The sequence below is a fragment of the Mytilus californianus genome, unplaced genomic scaffold, assembly GCF_021869535.1.
Source record: "Mytilus californianus isolate M0D057914Y unplaced genomic scaffold, xbMytCali1.0.p SCAF_8, whole genome shotgun sequence".
Taxonomy (NCBI): Eukaryota; Metazoa; Mollusca; class Bivalvia; order Mytilida; family Mytilidae; genus Mytilus; species Mytilus californianus.
Window position 1 is genome coordinate 60,668,068 of NW_026262734.1, and position 24,656 is coordinate 60,692,723.

Genomic DNA, 24,656 nt, shown 5'->3' on the forward strand with positions numbered 1-24,656 from the left:
TGAGGCTTTTTTTGGCAGTTATTACTCTTTTGCACTAAGTGTACAAAGTTGGAAGGCTTAATGCAAATGTGTAAGACAACATTCAAAAATGAAATCACTAAAAGTCTCATAAATACCTGAGGGAATTTTTTTTTGGTAGATTTATAATACTTTTGGAATTAAGGTTAAAAGAATGGCCTTCTCTTACCATGAATAAGATCGCGTCATTGAAACAACTGAACAAATCAAAAGAATTATACACTTATCCAAAGTAGGATTAGAATAAATAATACAAATATCCTATGCAACAAGGTTCGAAAATGTTGTAGACATATCTCAACAACTTGCAGTAGATTAGTCTAAGATAGAGAATAAACGGGGAATGTGTCAAAGAGGCAACAACCCGACCAAAGAGCAAGAAACAGCTCAAGGCCACAAATGGGTCTTCAACGCAGCGAGAAAAAAATAGCACCAGGAGGCGGGCTTCAGCTGGGCCCTAAACAGTGATGTTCACTAGTTCAGCAAAATGGACGCCACACTAAACTCTAAAACAAATGAAAAAAAAAAAACACCACAAGACTAGCTTTTTGACAAGACAAGACTACATAAAACAAAAACCACACCAGACAAGCTTTTCTGTTTTGTCTCTACAGTAAAATTATACCTATTTCATTGATGAATTTCAGATGTACAGGTTGACACAACTACAAATTCTGTCGACGTCACAAGTGAGCCAGAACCACCTACTCCAACGACATCTTCTTCAACTACAAATTCTGTCGACGTCACCAGTGAGTCAGAACCTCCTACTCCAATGAAGTCTTCTTCAACTACAAATTCTGTCGACGTCACCAGTGAATCAGAACCACCTACTCCAATGAAGTCTTCTTCAACTACAAATTCTGTCGACGTCACCAGTGAGTCAGAACCTCCTACTCCAATGAAGTCTTCTTCAACTACAAATTCTGTCGACGTCACCAGTGAATCAGAACCACCTACTCCAATGAAGTCTTCATCAACTACAAATTCTATCGACATCACCAGTGAGTCAGAATCACCTACTCCAACGACATTTTCTTCAACTACAAATTCTGTCGACGTCACCAGTGAGTCAGAACCACCTGCTCCAACGACGTCATCTTCAACTACAAATTCTGTCGACGTCACAAGTGAGTCAGAACCACCTACTCCGACGACGTCTTCTTCAACTACAAATTCTGTCGACTTCACAAATGATTCAGAACCACCTACTCCAACGACGTCATCTTCAACTACAAATTCTGTCGACGTCACCAGTGAGTCAGAACCACCTACTACAACGACGTCTTCTTCAACTACAAATTCTGTCGACGTCACCAGTGAGTCAGAACCACCTACTCCAACGACGTCTTCTTCAATTACATATTCTGTCGACGTCACCAGTGAGTCAGAACCACCTACTACAACGACGTTTTCTTCAACTACAAATTCTGTCGACGTCACCAGTGAGTCAGAACTACCTACTCCAACGACATCTTCTTCAACTACAAATTCTGTCGACGTCACCAGTGAGTCAGATCCACCTACTCCAATGACGTCTTCTTCAACTACAAATTCTGTCGACGTCACCAGTAAGTCAGAACCACCTACTCCAACGACATCTTCTTCAACTACAAATTCTGTCGACGTCACCAGTGAGTCAGAACAAGCTTCTCCAACGACGTCTTCTTCAATAACAAATTTAGTCGACGTAACCAGTGAGTTAGAACCAGTTACTTCAATGAAGTCTTCGTCAATAACACATTCTGTCGACGTCACGAGTGAGTCAGATCCAGTCACTTCAATGCCGTCTTCTCCAATAACAAATTCAGTCAACGTCACCAGTGAGTCAAAACCAGCTACTTTAATGACGTCTCCGTCAATAACAAATTCAGTCACGGTCAACACCTATTCGAAACAAACATCAACAATAACATCAGTCACATCAAAAAACGATACAAATACGTTAACATCACTATCAGGGGAAGGAGCAAGCACTACAACAACTCCAAAAACAGTGCAAATGACCACAACGCTCACAAGTACCGATGTAATTACAACTAATGGAAGTTTATGTACTTGTTTTTGTTATGACATTAATTCGAATGAGTTCAGGGTTGAAATAGAAAAGCTAATTCGAGCAATAGCAATTGACAGAAAGGTAACATTGTCATATATCTACTCTAAAATATCGATACAAGACAACCGAATTTCATCTCAAATGATTGGATATGTTGGCGCCTTGTGTATTTTTATCCCGGTTGTTATTTTAATTGCAATCGATATAAGTAACTGTACATGTTTTTTAAAAGAGAAAAAAATGTCTGAACAAAAAAAAACCTGAATAAATGTTTGTTTTAACATGAATTTGTTAACGTACGGACAGACAAAAAAACATACTATAATTTATGTTTGTATGAACACAACAACATTTTACAATATTGTTTTACACTTTAAAGTTTATAATTGTATTTTCAATAAAGGCTTAATAGTTATAAGATTGACTTTTTGTTTTATGTTCAGAAATTCATTTTTGATTGGTAATAACAAACAAACTATAAAATGAAGTAAAACAACAACTTTTTTCTTCGATGTAATTAATATTCATGTTTTATTTGAATGTACTCTATGGCAAAAGATGTTTAATCAGCCTAAGATCTGCCAGACTTTGTTGACCTTTTTTTCTGCCAAAATTTCTAGACAAACTCACTGTAAATACATACGTATAAATGTATAAATCAATTGAATACATTTGATTTACTAACATTTTTAATATTATTGCATATTCAATTTGTGCAATAAATATACAATTATAGATTTGTTTTGTCTCATTCCTTCGCCAGAATAATATAAACAACAAACAATTGAAATTTGGCTTATTATTTGTCATGGCATTTATTCAACAATATTCAACAATATCAACCAACAAACAACCAACATCAACAAACTGGCCAACAAGTTAAAACTTGATGACAATTGGTCACTGAAGGTAAAACCAACAGTAAATGCATAATAATTTCTAGCTGCTGGGCAGATCCATAACAGCTCAATGAACAATATTTGAATAAATCACTGCCAAAATTGGCATTTTATTGAACTCTCAATCAAATGCTAATCCGCCATGACAATTGAATAAGCAGCATAAATTAAACGAAAATATATCAACTAGTTGTTATTCATTTCAACATACAACAAATATAAACAAACATCATTCATGCATCGGATAAACAGAATTATTTGGTATATTATCAAATTGTTCTAAAGCAGTTTGAAAAGAATTCAAAACTATATCATTGCCAATAAACGATAAATGTACTCCATCATGACTAACCAAAGATAAGAGTTTGACTTCAAAAACAGAATGAATTATAGTGTAACCCCCAGTTTTAATTAAATGTGATTGAACTCCCCTATTTGTACGTTTCCTGGTTGCATCCATTGCTTTTAAATCTTTTGAACATCTTCATTTCAACCTTGGTAATATGCTTGAAAAAATAATTTAACTTCCATTCACCATACGTCCAACTATATCTAGCATAAATTAAATATAAAATAAAATTGTTTGCACAGTTTACAAGTCTAATTTCATTGCCACCACAGTGAAGCAAAACAGCATCTGGTAAACCCCCACCATGTATCACATTCTCTTCTATTGGTACAAAATTATATAGTGACATACCGGACATTCCTGCCCACATCAACTTGTATGTAACTGTAAGTTATCTGTTAATGTTTTGACAACACAATGTTCATCATCATTATCATTTGAAAACAACATTAAACTTGTCGAACAACCAATTTGATCCTTCTTAGAAGACATAATTGTAACAAAAACTTTAGAATTAATATCAAATTTAATATCTGAATTTTTTTTAAACATGATTATCAGTTTTGTGATTTCTCTAATTCTCATAAATCCAAAAAAGGCTTAAGCAAATCCTCCCCTAAACATTTACAAACATTGAAGAATTAATTCAAGTTGTTTTAATACATCAACAGTAAAATTGAGAATGGAAATGGGGAATGTGTCAAAGAGACAACAACCCGACCATAGAACAGACAACAGCAGAAGGTCACCAACAGGTCTTCAATGCAGCGAGAAATTCCCGCACCCGGAGGCGTCCTTCAGTAATAGGTTTTCTTTTACTTTTTTACCTTTTAACATTATTTTCAAAATAAATGATTTGCTATAATCATTTCAATTATTCATTTTCAACTTATGATTAATTCCTGATAGATATGTTTTTGAAGGTTATAGGAATAACTATTTATGAAAGCTATGTAAATTAATTGTATGATTAACAGGAGGTGGCCAACTTTCTTCTATTCGAAAACAGGTCAGAAATTTATGAATGAATAGATGCATTTTCATACACATCCATTGTATTTGAAGAAACAGATTGCCTTAAAAGTTTATTCACTTCATCTTTAAAAGGTTCCAGAACTCCACTGGAATCGGATGTGGAAAAAAGCTGTCAAGTGGTGCAGACATTGATATTTCTGAAAATTTGCACGAGATAATGCATCAGCAATTGCATTGTCCTTTGACAAAATGTGAACAGCTTTAAACTGAAAATTACCAATTAGTGAACAGTGAATAATTAAACTAAAAACGGACGAAACTAGTTAATATTTTCTTGACATTTTGTTTAAAACATTCACTACTGCCAGGTTATCAATGGGAAAAAGTATGTTTCTTGTATAATTTCTCAAACCAGTGTTATTGGAATGATTTCAAAATATGTTATATCTTCAATTATTTCTGAACTATTACATTCTTTATGCCACTCAATTGACCATTAATATAAATTGCACACCCTTTACCTTATTCACCAGCAGTATCTGTATATAGTTCAAAATAAAAATTTGATATCCATCCTATATCATTTAAATACGAAATCCTATTATACTGTTCCAAAAATAATTTCCATATCAATAGATAAAAGTGAAACGGATTTGACACTTTGTCCATGGTCGTATACAACTAAACGCTCTTCCAGCAGGTAAAGCCTTCGTGCAGAAAACTAATGAACCACATATTGACTGCAATTCTTTTAACGTTACTTTTTTCATAGCTTATAAATTATTAATTCTGTTTAAAAGTTCTTCAATCTTTTCATGTGGAATTTAAACAAGCATATTAACAGTATCAATTGTAAGACCCAGATATTCAATCAGTGTAGTTGGACCTTCATTTTTTTTTTTGCAAGTGAGACTACCATTTCTTTGCAAATTTCATCATTCTGAAACATCAGTTGTTCACATTCATCAGAATCTGATTAGCCAACAATATTAAAATTCTACCAAATAGTGGTCTATATTATTTAAACCAGACTTATTTTTAAAACCAATTCAAAAAGGCTAAAAACTTCTCAAATTTAGCATATGAAATTGAGCAGCCCAATGTCATTGCCTCGTCTATGTAGTATTCATTTACAATTTTAAAACCAAGTTAGTCAAAATCTCATGTATAAACCGGAAGTAATCAACAGCATTATCAAATGAAGAATATTTAGCAATGGTAAACCTTTCATCGATGAAGTCGTTAACGCTGCTCAATGGCTGATATGATAAATGGGTAATCAGACGAAAAACATGTTTTTTTTTGTTTTTTTTTTTTGTTTTTTTTTTTGTTTTTTTTTTTTTTTAACTAATCCAATAGGAGAATATCTAAGATTAGATATTGGTCTCTTACAAAGAGCACCTGCTATTCTTCATAACGATATTTCAGATTCAATCTTACATCTAGCTCCAATAGGATTTGTCAAAAAAGATATTAATTTTTTGATTCAAGTGGAAATCTTGGTCAATTATGATTCAATCTAAATCCAAATTTAAAACCAATAAACAAAATTTGTTTGTCCTGTTCATTAGGATAATCTTAATTGTTCAATATTAATAGGTGAATGTCCCTTCTTCCAAATATCATATTTATCCTTTGACAATTCTGAAAGAAAAGTTAACTATATGTCATTTGATTAAATCTAGGGACGAAATACCTTGTGTTTATTGGTGACCTATATCTATTTGTTGAACAAATGAAGGCCTGTTTTGTCGAAACTGGTTAGACATATGAGATCTATTTTGGATAAACACTGGTGGCATCAATGATCCCTTATGATAACCTTGGTTACTTTGTAAGCTATCAAATCTAACACATAAGACTGGATGTTGTAATGAACATTTCATACAGTTATGTCTGTAAAACACTTGAGATTTTTGACAATAACCTTTAAAGTTATAATCATAACAATGTCTTTGTAAGTTAGCCTGGCAGACTACAGGATTATGTGTGCCTTGCGATCCCTTTACAATGAATTTCAACCAAAGAAAGCCATCAATCTCAGACAAAGATTTAGAGTGTTTTAGTGATACACTTAATCTAAATTTTCTATCATACGGGTAAACTCTGTCAAAATGTGCATCTGATATAAAAACTCTTATGATTAACATGTATGTAAACAAGTCTTGTGTTAAGCCAGCATGTTTTTGAAGAAGTATTTTAGAAAAAAACTGCAAATGCTTCAGTCCATAACTCAATGGTATTTATTGTATTGTCCTTTGAAGGGTAATGAGAAATGACAAGCATTCCATTTTTAACCATTACACTTTGTTTCTGGTCCAAACTACTATAATATTGACTATTTTGTTGAAGAAGAGTACCAAAATCAACATTTTTACAATTCCGAATTTTCTCTATTATTTGCTGAGAAATAATTATGTCAATTTCATTAGAACATGGTATAAACAAAGGACAGTAGTATTTAAAGTATTACCCGGTTGAGCGTGAACTGCCGTTGTTTTCAGTTGGTTTCTGAGGTGGAGGTTGATTATTGGGCTCCACAGGTTGATCTGGTTGTTGAAGCTCGGGCGCTGCACGCCTTCTTTTCCGTGTCTTCCTCTGTTTACCACTCGGACAACTTCCTCAGGAACGGGTACCTGTTCTGGTGCTGGTACTTCACGAGGAGCAGGTCGTTGAACTCCAACGTTGTTTACCCTTGGTCTTAATCTCCGGCTTACTTCATTTCTTCTATTCTTTTATAAAATGAAGTCATTATAAGTATATTGTTTTTATAAATATATAAAGATGTTTTAATTTATGAAACATTACATTGATGCCTCGGCTGCATATAGATAAAATGCTCCGTACCTTAAATATATACTATTATAAATGTGTATATAATGTACGCCTCTTAAGACATCTATAAGTGTATAATAACCAGCATTAATTTGAACGGCAGTTGTAAATGCCATTACATTTGTAAGAATCGTGTGTTCCATAACATCATAACAGGTATAATATCATTATCAATTTATTGAATCAAATCTTAAGAAAGCATTAAATGCACAATAACATGCAACAAACTAAACAGCAGTTGTATTTATAATTAAATAAATGCCGTCACATTTGTAATAATCGGGCCTTCCGTAACTTGAATAACCGGTATTTCAGTGTCAATTTAGTACCTGAATTATGTGCAGGTAAAGAACATAAATTAAAATAATGTAACTAAGCGTATAATTGTCAGCAAGCCTACACAAGTATTCCATAGCTAATTATACATGAGCATATTTATTGCTACTATGGTAAAATAGAAACAAAAACTTACCGATAGAACTGTGAATTAAATGCAACAACCATAAGTAAATGAAAATGAATGGTCATAAATAAGCACATATATATATATAAATCTAATTAAAGTGACATTAAACAATTCATTAATTTAATAATGAACGTGAAGAGAAACATATAATTATACGAACACGTGTTAAACTTAAAGTTACCCGTTTTACTTTATCGTCACAGAATTTCAACTCACAGGTAAAAAAGGTTTGCTCTTTAAATATAAACCAAATTATTATAGTAAATTAAAATGAATAAAAGGAAACTTATCTTAAGTATAACGGATAAACTTAACCAACTTATCTTATTTACGCTCTGGTCCTATCCTTGTGCAATTCTGTTGAGAAATAATCATTGAATGAAAATTGAGCGGGAACACGTGTTTATATATGACAAAAGTCCACGAGGCGCTTCAAAGCATATTCTTTCGTATGTTTAAATATATGGTTGTAAAGATTTAAATGGCAAACCGTAAACAATGGACTGACTGTACAATCGAAACTCAATAAACAAATACATGTATTTTGAATGCAATAAATCAATTTAATTATTAGATCATTAAATTTTATTAATAAACGCTAATTGTGAGTACTTCGGCATTTTCAGCTGTTTTAAGTAATACATGTTTTGAGATTTAGATTATGCAGTTGCAAAATAAAAAAAATATGGCATCTTGAAATACTTTAATATATATATTAGGACAATAGTTGTTTCATTATTTTTATTATGATAAATTACTGTAAGTGTTTTGGGTGAATATTATTACATGTATAAAACTTTAGAACATAATGTGCCGGTCCTATTGCAGTGTCATGAAAAGATATAATCCAGTCTAAGAGTAGCTAATCAAGAATGCCACTTTTACAATGAAAAGATAAAATTATACTAAAATGCTTTATTTTTTTTATCTTTGCTTTACACAAAGATAAGCAATATATATATTTCATGAATTTAGTCTGAATAAAAAAGTTCCATTATCAAACAGCTAGGTCCATCATATTGGTCAGCAGTTGTCTCACCACTTCAAAGTATAACATAGTACAAATACATACAAAGTTAGAGCAAAAATATATTTCCAGTACTGTTATCTGTAAATGTAAACTGATATCAGGTTAATTTGTAAAATATTGCAATGAAATCAATTTATATATATTGTAAATCTTCAAAAAAAAATGATGAAAACGACACAAAAAAATCACTGACTTTCAAGACATTAACATCATGATGTAAACGTTCAAAAACAGTAATTTAAATGTTTAGGATGACATATTTTCAAGCAATGTTTTCTCAGTAATTAACTGAATAATGTAAATTATTCTTAAGTTAAATAAAGAATCACAGTAATAAATTATCCGAAACTTTCAGAAACTGTATTGTTGGTGAACAAAATTAGTTACCAATGTCATGTAAATCCCCCATGACGTTTTGTTTCTAAGATCGAAGTAGTTTATAAATCAAGGTTTTCAAATGTTTTGTCAATTGTGTGAAAATGAATGGTTTCATGTTCACCTGCGAAACATGAAAAATTTTATTTTTGTGAGGTTTGGTATCTTTAGCCTTTTCTTTTTTCACACTGTTCAAAAATTGGCATAGTTTTCTTGCTTTCTATCTACTTATTATTTGTAGTTCATTTCTTTTTTGTTTAATTTCCAACTTTGATTTGTTAATAAGTTCATGAACACGCTGTTTTTTTGTTTTGATGACATTATAAACTAAGTTTTCCATTGCAAGTCTAGATGCATTTGGCCTTTGTATTACCAACCAACCAAGATGGTCAAAATCCATTCTGGTAGCGTATTAGGTGGCAAAACAGAATTGAAAGTAGTGTTTAAAGATTAATCGTATTTAGTATGCTAACCGTCGTGTAGATGATCTTTGAGTTTTTGTGATATAGCCGCATATTTCCCACAATGGGGAGGAAATGAATATATTTTAAAGCCCTAAGGCGTGGTAGCCTGCCATTATTGTTTCATTCTGAACTCAGGCTAGTACAGCTTTCAGCAGCTGATTCAATTTGCTTGGGATTTCTTTACTTTTTACATTTTCAAGAAATTTTAAATATGAGTTTTAAGTGGTTATTTGCACCATTATTTTGGAAGACAACATTAAGGCGATTTACAAGATAAGGTTTGATTTTATATGTTTAAAATTCCAACTATAAGCCATGTAATATGGATGATCTGAAAGATTCTAGAAACTAGTTAAATGATACCTAGGTAGTGGTTCTGGATGACATGGCACACTTGATATTTTTCAGATTTTTAACAGATTATTGATTTTCCACTTCATCATTAGATGTCATCTGATAATAACGCAACTCTATATTACCTACGATTTGTTTGAATACATGTAGCTGTGTTTGGGCAGCCTTGTTTGACATTTGACGTAAACCCCTTTCCCAATGGCTGCTTGTTTTCATTTGTAGTGTCGCAAATTCCATATGGTTGACTATTTAACCTTACCTCATCTGTGTATATGGTTTGATGTTCCTGTATACAACATAAAATGCTGCCTACGACTGGCTTACTAACAATCTTGAACTGATGGTTGAGACTTAGTCTTTTTTTAAAAGATTTTATTCTTTCAGTCTACATTATATAGTTTCTTGACACTTGATATGACAGAAGAAACGTTCTCAAAGGCCACATTTGCATTCAAAAGTTGCATTATGCATAAGTTAGTATCGGTTGAGAATGTGCATTTACCATTAGGTGCTGGTACAGTCAGGTTCTTTGAAATTATCCAATACTGCTGTGTAACTTTACCATCGGATATAGGTACCCCGAAGCAGTGGAAAAAATAAATGTAAAGTCAGGGAAGGTCACATAATTCCTATTTTTATTACAATGTATATTCTACGTTTTGCTTACGAGTAAAGTTTTGTGATACTGATTTTTAATAATGTAGCTACTATTTATGGCTATGATTTTAAGCTTTAGGTGAGTTCTGAGTAGCAAATCATTTCTGTTTAAACTGTAGAGTTAATCTTAATCTTATAGTATTATATAACACATTGCTATGAATAAACTCACTAGTGTTCCATATATTCCACAATTATCAACCATTCTAACACAGAGCTAGGTTTCCATTGTAATTATCAGTAACAAATGTGTGTAAAAAAACTCTTAGATAAGGACTTATATACAACCACCTAACATACGGCTATTTTATACATCATTCGAAAGCTTATTATCCATGTTATCTGTACGTTCTGTTTTTCCCGGTCGTTAAAAATTCCTACAATGCAAATCAATTTCAAATGTTAAGAATAATTATTTAAACAAAATGCCTTTTCTGGTTCTTTTATGATAAAATTTTGCCCAATACTAATGAACCGTATAGAATAGGATACAATACATCCACATCAAACAAAAAGAAAGCGATTAGTTGTACATGTTGTACAATAATTACAAAAAATTCAATTCTTAGAAAATCCTTCAAAAATGAGGAAAATGATAGCAAAAGCAAAATGTATCTTGGTGGTTCAATACTCATTTGCCCACAAATAAGATAAATATACTAGTATGCTTTATAGGTCAAAAACTTTTTTATAATTTTAAAATGCAACTAATGTACATTATTCTGGAATCAACCTTCTTTTCAAAGTTTTGAAGTTGCTCAAAATACTGTCATCTGCGAATAGCGTGTTTAGATGAAACATCGCTTATGTCGTAACTAAAATCCCGTTCCCTTTTCCAGAATGTGATCTACCGAATTAGACTTATTACCGAGTTTGTACTAACATGAGCAACACGACGGTTGCCACATGTGGAGCAGGATCTGCTTACACTTCCGGAGAACCTGAGATCACCCCAAGTATTTGGTAGGGTTCGTGTTGCTTAGTCTTTAGTTTTCTATGTTGTGTTTTGTGTACTATTGTTTATCTGTTTGTCTTTTCTCTTTTAGCCATGGCGTTTTCAGTTTATTTTCGACTTATGAGTTTAAATGTCCCTTTGGTACCTTTCGCCTCTCTTTTATGGTCAATTTCATTGAAGACACTAATATTCCATCAATAGTTATATAGAAGAGTTATATAAATTTCGTAAAGAAATATACGAGCTTAATACATGTTTTTACGTCCTTTAGAATTCATATTGAAATGCCAACACGACCTTGCTCCTAAATCAGTGGCAAAATTCAAACCAGTTAATTGCGTTTGGAATCCAATGCATTGTCATTTTGAGGATTTCAACGACCGAGAAATAATTCTGCTGCTTGTTTGTTTAAAAAAGTGTTACACAGGTCAAATATGTTTAGAAGTTCTTTGAATGAATTGGTTCAAGAATTCCACTTTCATCGTAAGCTTTTAAAACACAAATACAGGTGATTGAGTATGTTAAGACATTATTAGTAGGTTATCTTAAAAATCAAATAGGGCTTCAAAATATTATATTGAAAGATTGAATACCCTCCTTGATCACATGAGATAATTTCAGGTTTTAGGACTGATGTTTGTCTGTTTTACGTTTTCTTGTTATAATGTTATCTTAGTAGAATAGAAAATTGAAACGTAGAATGTGTCCAAAAAAGACAACAACCCGACCAAAGAGCAGAAAAAGCTCTAGGCCACAATTGGTCTTCAACGCGCCCGGAGACGGGCTTCCGTAACAATAATGTATACTTGTTCAACAAATTGGGTGCCACACTAAACTCCAAAACATACAAATGAACCAAAATAAAGAAAAAAACACTGAAGTCTAACTAAGGCTAAAGGTTCCTTTCAAAAATGCGTCGGGGTTAAACATGTTTTGATCGATCGTTACGCCTAGAAAAAATCAGTTTAAAAGAAGCCGAGTCCAATGTTAAAATAGGTAACAGAAGAAATTAAGCAAAATGACAATGATCAACACAAATTACCAAATGACTACTAGCAGTCAATGACACATCAGCTCCAGACCTCAATTAAGCTGATCGAAAGATTAAGTCTTCATCATATGAAAATCGACCACAATCCCTCCCGTTAGGGGTTCAGTATATGACATCATGAAATATACGAGAAAATTACCCTACAGTAATATTGAGCATACCCACTACCGCCTAGTCAGCCTTAAAAGACCTCGAAATGACAAATGTAAACAATTCAAACTAGAAAACTAACGACCTGATTTATGTACAAAACAATGAACGAAAAGAAAATATGACAAACGACAACCACTGAAAGTCTATATAAAGGTTCGGTAACCTTTACGACCTTTTTGTGCTTTGTATAGAATATTACCATAAAAGAAGGGGTGTGAAATACATAAACGTATAAGATGTTTGCACGTTCATTTATTTATTTATTCATATTTATTATTACTTAAAAAACACTTATATCTTAATTTGTATGCCCTACCATGAACACGAAGGATGTACCTAATGTCAAGAGTAAATTTGAAACAGTTCTAATAAATCTCTGAGAACAAAATATAGTCTAACCTGACAGTTACTTATTTTATAAAACTGTAATCCTTAAAATTATTGCAAAAATGTGAAAGTCATGTTTATACACAGATATTTTGTTGTTGCCTGTTGTAATGTTGATGATGAACTCATCATAGCTTTTAGGATTATAATTTTGCACGTACGCCATTCTCTCTTGCGTTTTGTCTACAAAAATTCATCGGTGGCGTTCTAATCAAAAACGTTTAAAAGGCCAAATAAAGTACGAAGTTCAAGAGCATTGAGGACCCAATATTCCGAAAGGTTTTTCCAAAATACTGCTAAAGTAATCTATTCCTGGGGTACAAAATCCTTAGTATTTAGAAAAATTATATTATATATCAAGTAAAAAATGAAAATAAAACGTTATACATTTCATGCGTTCGAATAGCTTTTCTGGATTTAACTTCATCAGGAACGCTCAAAGCGGAATATTTGAAATCCATGGATGTATAAAAACCGAAACAGTTGAAGAGCTATATGATTAAAAAGTACCTAAAAATTAGCCAAATCCATCTAAAGTCAACTTTGCCTGAGGGAGTGGAAACCTTACTCTCTTTATAATTTCAAAATTGATAAACGGACAATTTTACAAAGGTTTGTTATAAGTCTTGTCAGTACTGAAATACGGACTACTGAGCTGATGATACCATCGGGGACTGATAGTCCACCAGCAGAGGTATCGACCCAGTGCTTTCAAAAGCCGAATTCTTATTCTTAAACAGTTGAAGAGCTATATGACCATATAGAACCTCAATATACTCATATTTAAAAAAAAAAAAAAATTGAAAATCAGTCTGAATTAAAAGTTGTGGGAATTATGTGTTTTTTATTTTCAAGGGCATACAAAAGGCTACAAGATTTACAAATATAAAAATAAGAAGATGTGATATGATTGCCAATGAGACAACTCTCCACAATAGACCAGATGACACAGACATTAACAACTATAGGTCACCGTACGGTCTTCATCAATGAGTAAAACCCATACCGCATAGTCAGCTATACAAGGCCCCGAAATGACAAATGTAAAACAATCCAAACGAGAAAACTAACGGCCTGATTTATGTACATAATAATGAACGATAAACAAATATGATATACAGCAACAAACGACAACCACTAACTTATAGGCTGCTGACTAGGGACAGACACAAATAGAATGTGGAGGGGTTAACTAGTTTGAAGGCGCCAACCCTCCCCTAACCTAGGACAGTGGTGTAACAGTACAACATGAGAACAAACTATAAAAATCAGTTGAAAAGTGCTCAACTCATCAGATGGATACAAAGCAGAAATACATCTAACATAAACACAGTTCACATACAAACCTGTGAATTTTACCTTTTCTGAAAAGGCCTGATTGACGTTTAAACATTTATGAACGAATAAATACTGATAAATAAAATCTAAGTAAAACGGTAGGAGAGAGGAAAAGAGAAAGAATACCAAGAGGGCAATGAAAGAGCATAAGTGTTAGAGAAAAAAAAGACAACCGTGGTTATAAGGAAAACAACAAAAAGACATGCAACAGCCCGCAAAAACAGTTCGCAGAAAACTAGATTTAGCAACATAAACTCCCCCAAAATCTTGGGTACATCCAGGCGTTGCAGGTGGGTAGAAAGTTACTGCTCTACTTGTTGCGCTTATCGTGTAGCTAGTGACAAGTGAAAATCTGCTGATACATTTCATTTGGTGATGTCACAATCACAAAAAAATAAGAATATTTGTGTTGTGGCTTCGAGAGGTGAAACACATCCTTCAAATGACTGGTGAAATTCAAAAAAATAATCATATTAGTATAAGATAAAACAAATTCTCAAACTTAACACACAAAAATAGTAACAAGCATTCTGAGGGTATGTTGTATATTAAATACACTATTCAACAAATGTCTTTCAACCTGTCTGACAAATTGGAATACATATCTTCAGAAAAATGATTTATTAAAAATGATGAACCATTGTAATAAACGACATAATAACGAAATAGCAGATAATATTATTTGAAAAAAGAGGTGAAATATACCAAAGGGACATTTAAACTCACATTGTAAAAATAAAATGACAACGCAGTAGCAAAAAAAAAAAAAAAAAAACGATACAGAACACAAGAAAAGAAAAACAACAGTATACAAAACACAACATAAAAAACTAAAAACTGAGCAACACGAATCCCACAAAAAACCGGGGATGGTACCAGGTGCTCTGGAAGAGGTTGCAGATCCTGCTCCACATGTGGCACCCGTCGTCTTGCTCATGTCAATATATACAAACCTGGTGATAAATGTAATTTTGTAGGTCACATTCGGGGAAAACGCAAGTACATGTAGGTTAATGTACTTAAAAAAAAATTGTCACGGAATATCGTAGTTTGCATCAAAAACTTAACCTGACTTCATTTACCGAACTACTGTATATTCATTATTTTTCGTTGGAAACCAATTTTCATGGCAGCACATGTGAACCACTATTTAAAATGTTCATTGAATTGCAAATTTTCTATAGGTTTGTATGCAGACTATGGCAAAGCCACGAAATCAAATATTCACGAAAATGCAGGCATTCTTAAATCCACGAAAATTGGTACCCATGAAAATAAATGAATCCACAGTATGCGGAATCTGATTGACTAAATCATTTCAACAACGTCAATGTTGAGCTTGCACATCACGTCATACGTCGTGATCACCAACTGATCGGGCATATTGTCATGAGTGTCTTATCAATTGTCAATTAAAAACACGTTTAAAAGATGAATATGGCTTTTAATTTGAGGTAAGTTTGTTTTAAATTATCATATCGTTTTACTGCCGAGGCCCGTCTATGTCATTTCATTGAAGAACCTTTCTTTTCAAAGGGGGCTAAATAGACGACTTTCCAATTCGTGCACTTTCCCGTAAATTTCCTATGCCAGGATGCTTATGTTATTACGTCACAGTAAGAATCGATTGTTGTAGCCGATTGACCTCGGGTCAACCGATGTAATTCACTCATAAAAAACAACTCGAGATTGGTGTATTGTTACTCGTTTTTCTGGCTACTTCAAAATGACAAGGCCACAGGACGGTGCTTATAGAAACTAAAAATCGAATGTATAATTTTAGGCAAGTCATAATTATTTTTTTTATATTAAAAATCATGACTCGTTGATCATTGTGTGTTTACGAAAAAGGGTTGTAAGACTAACCGGTCATGGTCATATTATATATGGAGGAAAACAATTAAGTATATTTTGAGCATCTTCAAATAACTCTAAAAGCACATATGTTCCATTTTTTCATTTTATTTATATAATCATATTGCAAACAGGAAGAAAAAGAAGGGGGTGGCGGGTAAGAGAAATTAAGAAAGAAAAGACTAGAAAATATGCATGTACATTTGACAAAAAAAAAATCGATTTTTACTAAATCATTGCACAGTGTATGCAATCATGCCAATAGCTGGTCTGAATTTAGAAAAGTAGGAATTTGATATATTAAGATAATTAAATTATATATAAATATTCAGTATGATGTGACCATTTTTTAAACATAATTTTTATTTTATTTATACTTTAAATCTGATATTAATTTTTAATTCATCACTTTTTGTTTTCATACATATAACACATTTGATTTATTGGTTTATTATACTTTTGTAAGTGATATGAACAGATAAGTGTTATATTGATTCATCATAATTGACATCTAAAGTCAGTCAGTTGTAATTATATTATCTTGTGCAGATTATTATGACATTTTTGTTTATCAATAGACACAGGTCAATGTTTTCACAAGTTTAATTTTAAACAGTATGAATATATCTTCTTTCTATTAACTATTTATATGTAATGAGCTTGAAACATTCTAGTTATGATTGTATTGCTCTCTTTTTCTTTTATTAAATGATTATAGATATAGGAAGATGTGGCATGAGTGCCAATGAGACAACTCTCCATCCAAGTTACAATTTATAAAAGTAAACTATTATAGGTCAAGGTACGGCCTTCAACACGGAGCATTGGCTCACAACGAACAGCAAGCTATAAAGGGCCCCAAAAAATTACTAGTGTAAAACCATTCAAACGGAAAAACCAACGGTCTAATCTATGACTACACATAAGAATGAAATTTCTAATACCCAGAGAGACATATAGTTTCCATAATGTCAAACAAGAGTTCTATATAATGTAAACATTGATATCGTTATATTGTATTGGGTGAACATAACTTTTTTTCCTCACTCAGTTTCATTTAGTCAGTGCATATAAAGTAATAGACAAATGGCATATTGGTTAAGGAGTGATAAGGTTTAAGAAAATATCAGTTTTAGTGAAATGAAGTTTAATCTGTATTGTAAATTTATAAAATTGTTTTAACTTGAAAATGCATTTTTAACAAGGTTATATTCAAGTTTACTTTGGTGCTACTTAGGAAGATACAAATTGAAGTGAAATTTACTATTTTGTATGAGATTATATATCTTATACTAATAAATTAAAATTTGCCAATGATAATATTTACAACTTTTTTCAGCATTAAGATGACTTTGAAGAAAAGATATTACCCCCACACAATGAAACATTAAGATAAATAATCTGAGAACAAGACTGTGCACTTATCATATTAAACATACAGAGATGATTTAGATATATGCATGAAAAGTGAAATGTTAAAAAATTTATGTGAGAATCATTATTGTAATATATCATAGCAATTCGTCCAAGAAGAAGACTGATCCCTGTGCTTAATATAAGATGATTTATGACATGTAGCATGTGATCTGAGGAATAAAGCAATATTCAGTATGACAACAAATGAACATAAAAAAGTTGAACAATGTATACATTCATTCTAGAACACAGACGACAAAGAATTACAAATATCACATCAGAGGAAAAGACTGTCTACTTGTTTCTTATGAGGATTAAAAAACAAATGGAAAGATTCGGATAATACATATGTTATTGTGATGATTTAAAATCTATGAAAAAAAAATAAAAATTTATGAATATGTGTGACAATTACTACTAAAATGTCAATACAGACTGACAGCTGTGCTTATTTGAATGACAATGGATTTGTGGCATGCTAAAAAGTGACTTTAATATAAACCCGTTGAAATAAATGAAGTCAAACAATATTTAGTATTACAAAAAATGGATATCAAAAGAAGGAACCATTAACTAGGTTGATTCTGGCACATGTAGGACAGATACATTTTAAAGGTTTAATGTGAGTTGGATGAATGAAAAAAATAGTGTAGCAGGATTTTATATTTTCAAAATAAAATGTAAGACATTAATAGATTAGAAATATATGAAGATTCATGAGATATCTTTGTAAAACTTTTAAAGTAGACAGATATACTATTTAATCATTCATTTTTGCTTCATTGTGAAGTCACAAATCAAAAGCTTTCACTTTCACACTACAAACCATTGTATAAATATATATGAATAAACACAAATACATGTTAAACCGTTTTCGAAATTCTCTTATTTTATTTTATCTATTCCTTTTTATCGTCACCTTTTAAGGATTTAGACCAAATAAGTACTTCATGTACTTATTTGATTAGTACTCAACAGTTAATTACAGAAATTTAAGTTTTGATATTTTCTAGGCTTTGTCACCGTCTCTTATTCAGCAGTTGCTGGGGAGAATGAATGATACATGTTCATAACATGACATGTAGCATTTATTAGAGCAGATGTGATTTTTTTAGGTCAACTTATACATTCAAACCCTACATTTTCAGAATGACTGTGTTTTTTACAAAGAAATTAGTTCATTCAATTTGTATATAATATTTATTTTTTATTAGAAATGAACCCAAAAACTTCACCAGTAGATTCGTATCTCCATACCTTCTTTTTTTGTTAGGAAAGGAATTGATAAACACCTTCTACATAGAACACCTTATAAATAGACTTTAATGCTGTTTGTTGGTGTTTCAACGGTGTGGCACAAATTAAATATGCATTCTCCATGCAGACAAATCCGTTAAGTACTAGTATATGCCAGAAAGAATACCCACACAAGGATTTGTATAGTAATATACTATACAAATCATTGCCTCACATTGTGTGTGAAATATGAAACAACCGCCCCTTTGTACTTTCCCAATATCCTACTGCATTAAAAGGATGACATTGTTGTATAATTCACGAATAATATGAGCTTTCAATTAAGGATGTATTCTTTAAGTCTCGTTGAAATCTCGTTCTGGAATTATTTCCAAAAAAAGTGATACAAGTGGAAAATAGCAATGAATTTAATAAATATCATAATCAAACTTAACTTGGGTATTTACAATAAGTAGTTTTTGAGTAATAAATTTTTCAAATTTTATTACCAATCAAGTCAGTCTTTTTAGCCAAAATTTTGAGAAAATTGGTTAGGGGTATAAGAAATGATTTTAACAGAAACATGTATAGTCGCCGTCATGTAAAATTGGCACCGTGTTTTTTGTCGAAATTTTTTTAAATATCAGCCGCGTTCACTCGAGATGACGTTTTTCAATAAGCGGAATAAAAATCCTTTCCAAATATCCACTACTGTCCTACCTTTTATTGTGTTTGCACTGTATTATCCTGACCTTTACATTATCCTAGATTGTTTTCAATGGTGGAATCCGACATTGTTATTACCGGAAGTGTTGCCGTGGAGTTTCACGTTCAGGCAATTTGCATATTTTTCGGGGCCACTCGGATCTTTTCATCATTTATAAGGTGTCCAGAGAAATATTCTATAGCAGACGATAGACTACCATAAACAAAGAAGAAACTATAAATATATTACTGAATTTATCGAACTATAATTATTCCAAACTAAAAATGCCACCTAAAAACAAAAATGTAGTCAGAAACCTACAGGTAAACAAAAGAAATAAAAAGAAATACGAAATTTAAACACAAAACAGCAGACAAATAATCTGGGAACTGTTCATAACACAGGCACTTGCTTCTATCCATGGGAAGCCCGAAGGTCCACTATCCATGTAATTATTACTGAACCTAAGTGTTTAAATGCATAGTAGAATTGCACAAATGGTGCAGGTTTTTATCTCTCCAAATCAGTGACAACAGAGTGCTGGACAGTAAGTCCCTGAATCTCTGTTCCTTTACCTATCTGCATAGGCTATGTCCATCCCTATCAATCAGAATTTGAAAATTTTAAACCTACCTTATACACATACATTTAGCTGACTCAATGTCAACCAGTCCAGTCTTGAACCCTAACCATTAATGCTGTGCAAAATGATTAAATTTAAAAGCTGCAAAATCAATTTTTCAAGTATGCAGTAAAAATCAAAATGAGATCAAAGACAAACCCACAACCTCTTGAGAAATCATACTTCACAGATCATTAATATCAATGACACAAAAGCAAATTGTCATGAAATTGGGAATGATACAGAGAATGTGTGAAAGAGACAACAACCCAATCAAAGATTTAAAAACAGCCCAATGCCACGAAGCATAAGAGTTACTTTTTCTGGTTTCACTAGGGGAGTAACCATGTCACTTCAAAAGTGGTGGGTTCGGGGGAGGGGAGGGGGTATATTTTTCTACAATAACAATTTAATTATTTTTATTATTTTTTCTAAATTTAAGGTATGGGGAAATCTGGATTCAAAATTTTTGTTCTGCTTGACAATATTTTTTTTTCTTCATCAAATTTGGAATCAGAATACTTTTGTAAGAAATAAACATACCCCCCATTTTAATTTAAATATTCATATAGTATTTTTGAGAAACAGGCCTCTGATTTTAATATTTCTAGCTTCATGTTCACCTTAAAAAAAAGTCAATTAAATTCAAATTATCATGATTATAGTAATGTGTTATACTATATAAACATTTACAACTATATGACACTGTAAGGCCTTCAACAATGAGCAAAGCCCATACCGCATAGTCAAATATAAAAGGCCCTGAAATGACAATTGTAAAACAAATCAAACCAGAAAACTCAATGCCTAATAAATCTTCAAACGAATGAATGAAAAAAACGAATATGTAACACAGCAACAAACAACAACCACTGAATTACAGGCTCCTGACTTTGATTAGGCACATACATACAGAATGTGGCACGGTTAAACATGTAAGTGGGATCCCAACCCTCCCCTGACCTTAGACGGTAGTGTAACAGTACAATATAAGAACAAACTATAAAATCATGAAAAAAAGGCTGAATTCATTAGATGGATACAAATAGAAATACTGCTAACAATAAACTGCTTCGCTGAGCGCAGCTGCATACGCCCGCATAGGTCCAACCCTGAACAGTTGGAGCAAAACTGGACACAATATTCAAGCTTGATACATGTCTGAATTTGAAGTGTATTAAATATTTGACATATTATAGGTTTCTGAATAAATGTAGTCAAAGAACTTGAAATTGGTTTTATGAATTGAATTTATATTCAATGAAAGATTTCTTGCTGTTGTGCAATACACTGTAATGTTGTGCAATACTTAGTAAATCTGTTGTCAGACTATATAAACAATTAAAGTTCAATTAATTCTCAATGTCATATTAGAAATTTATGAAAATGTAAAGGGAGCTTACATCAATAGATATAAACAATTCACCAAAGTTTCATGAGAATTGCTGACAGCTTTTTTGAGTTATTGTCCGAAAACTGGAAAATCCCCCCCCCCCCTTTTTTAATGAATAAAACCCCATAACTCAGAAATGTAAAATGTAAAATTTATAAAATTCTAAATGCAGCTTACATCAATAGATATAAACAATTCACCAAAGTTTCATAAGAACTGCTGAAAGCATTTTGATTTTTTGCCTGAAAACTGGAAAATCAGAATTTTTTTATGAATAAAACCCTGTAACTCGGGAACGTAAAATCTTAAATATATAAAAATCGGAAGGGAGCTCATGTCAATAGATATGAACAATTCAACACAATTTCTTGCAAGTTGGTGAAAGCATTCTTGAGTTATTGTCCGAAAACTGGAAAACCCACCTTTTTTAATGAATAAAACCCCACAACCCGGAAACATAAAATCTAAAATTTATAAAAAACGAAAGGGAGCTCACGTCAATAGATATAAACAATTCACCAAAGTTTTATACAAATTGGTTAAAGCATTTTTGAGTTAATGTCAGACATGTTGACGAAGGATGGACGGACGGACAACGGTATACCATAATACGTCCCGCAAATGGGCGTATAAAAACATAAAGTAAACATGGCAGTGTACTTGTACATCCTAACAACCAAAAAGACACTAAGGACAGATCTCAGAGTACTAGCAGTTACTGACAGCTAGTTCAAAGCCTATAACAACTAATAAATACAAGAGTGCACATTGAAATGTCTCTCCTTCTTTACTAACCATTGATATTATGTTGATAGTTCTAATTATTAAGCTTTACTACAACTATCACATAAACATAACATAATCCAATAAAATGAGGTCAAAAGTCAGATAAACCAAACTTGAAATACATCTTCACCTTACAATCATTCCATATACCAAATATGCTTTAAATATACATGTAGTCGACCTATTGCAAATATAAGAAACAAACTAAACCAGGAAAACGGATCATTGATCAATGAACCATGAATATGAGGTAAAGGTCAGATGACACCTGTCAGTTGGACATGTACACCTTACAATCATTCCATACACCAAATATAGTTGACCTATTCCTTATAGTATCTGAGATATGGACTTGACCACCAAAACTTAACCTTGTTCACTGATCTATTAAATGACGTCACCGTCAAAACTGTCTGATTGGCATGAGGACCTTGCAAGGTATGGACATACCAAACAAAGTTATCATTTTACTCATAATAAGAGAGAAATTAAGAATACTAAAAATCTTAACTTTTTTTCAAGTAGTCACTGAACCATGAAAATGAGGTAAAGGTCAATGGACATATGACATACTGAAACTCCATAACATAAGGCATCTATATACAAAGTATGAAGGATCCAGGTATTCTACCTTCTTAAATATAAAGCTTTTAAGAAATTAGTTAGTGCCACCGCCATATCACTATCCCTGTGTCGAGCTTTCTGCGACAAAAGCTGCAGTCTCGACAACAGTCATGCATCTAAGACGAAATTATCAAACTGTACACATCCAACATCCAATAAAAACATGACCCTGTGCAATGCCAAGAAACAGGTATCGACAGATTGTAGATCCATGAAATTACAAATTGTATAACCATAATATTTAGTTTGCTTTTAACTTACTGATAACAAAATAAATATTAATACCAATAAAAATTCTTTGCTACATATCAATGATATCCAAACACATTTGACTGACCCTTTTTAAGAGATAGAGCCAAGAGGTCAAGGAAAATGGAGCATAAACTATTAGTTCATGAATGTTTTCCCAAATATTAATAAAATGCTCCGATGGGCGCAGCTTGATACGACCACAGAGGTCGAACCCTGAACAGTTGGGGCAAGTATGGACACAACATTCAAGCTTGATACAGCTCTGAATTTGGATTGTGATTAAATATTTGACACAGCATAGGTTTCTGACATAGAATGAATGTGGTCTAAGAACTTAGAATTTTTAATTTACTAATTATGGTCTTTTATCCAAAATCTAAATACATGGTAAGATTCAGCATATGAAAGAATCCAAAGAATTAAATTTTTGATGAAATCAAACAAAGTTTCATTTTGGACCCTTTTGACCTCAATGTGGACCAATTTGATAACGGGGCCCAAAAATGAAAATACATGGTTAGAGTCAGCATATCAAAGAACCCCATATATTCAATTTTTGTTGAAATCAAACAAAGTTAAATTCTGGACCCCAATTTATACCAACTTGAAAACTGGGCCAAAAATCAAAAATCTAAATACATGATTAGATTCAGCATATCAAAGAACCCCAAGAATTCAATTTTTGTTAAAATCAAACTAAGTTTAATTTTGGACCCTTTGGACCTTAATGTAGACCAATTTGAAAACGGGATCAAAAATTAAGAATTTAAATACACAGTTGGATTCAGCATATCAAAGAACCCCAATATTTCAATTTTTAATGAAATCAAACCATATCATTATTATTTGCTTTTATATATAAATCAGAAATAACAAACTTAAAATGGAAAATTTTAAAGAAGAAAAAAGGGGAAAAAAAATCCCCCCCCCCAAATTGTTTAAACCCACTAATGATTCATCACCCCCAAACTTAATCCCAGCCTTCCCTTTGTGGTATGGTACCTAGCAGTACAATTTCAGAGAGATCCATACACTTGAACACAAGTTATTAACTAGAAAAATGCTTGTTGTTTTGCCCCTTTTTGGCCCCAAATTCCTAAACGTTTAGGTCAATTACCCCCAAACTCAAACCCAGCTTTCCCTTTGTGACATGGAACCTTGTAGTACAATTTCAGAAAGATCCATACACTTACACACAAGTTATTGTCATGAAAATAGAAAAATGCTTGTTTTTTGCCCCTTTTTTGTCCCCTAATTCCTAAAATTTTGAGGCAATTACCCCAAAATCAATCCCAGCATTCCCTTTGTGATATCGAACCTTGTGGTACAATGTCAGAGAGATCCATACACTAACACACAAGATATTGTCTGGAAGTTACTAATATGCTTATTTTTGGCCCCT

General features: G+C 32.3%; 1 protein-coding gene across 1 annotated transcript in view; it reads left to right on the forward strand.

Moving 5' to 3' along the window:
* LOC127712819 (uncharacterized protein DDB_G0271670-like) overlaps nt 1-24,656 on the forward strand; it is a 31,996-nt gene that overhangs the window by 2,684 nt on the left and 4,656 nt on the right. The window contains exon 2 of the mRNA XM_052219427.1: nt 666-2,158. Coding sequence (XP_052075387.1) covers nt 666-2,158 — 1,493 coding nt within the window. The remainder of the gene's footprint in view (nt 1-665; nt 2,159-24,656) is intronic.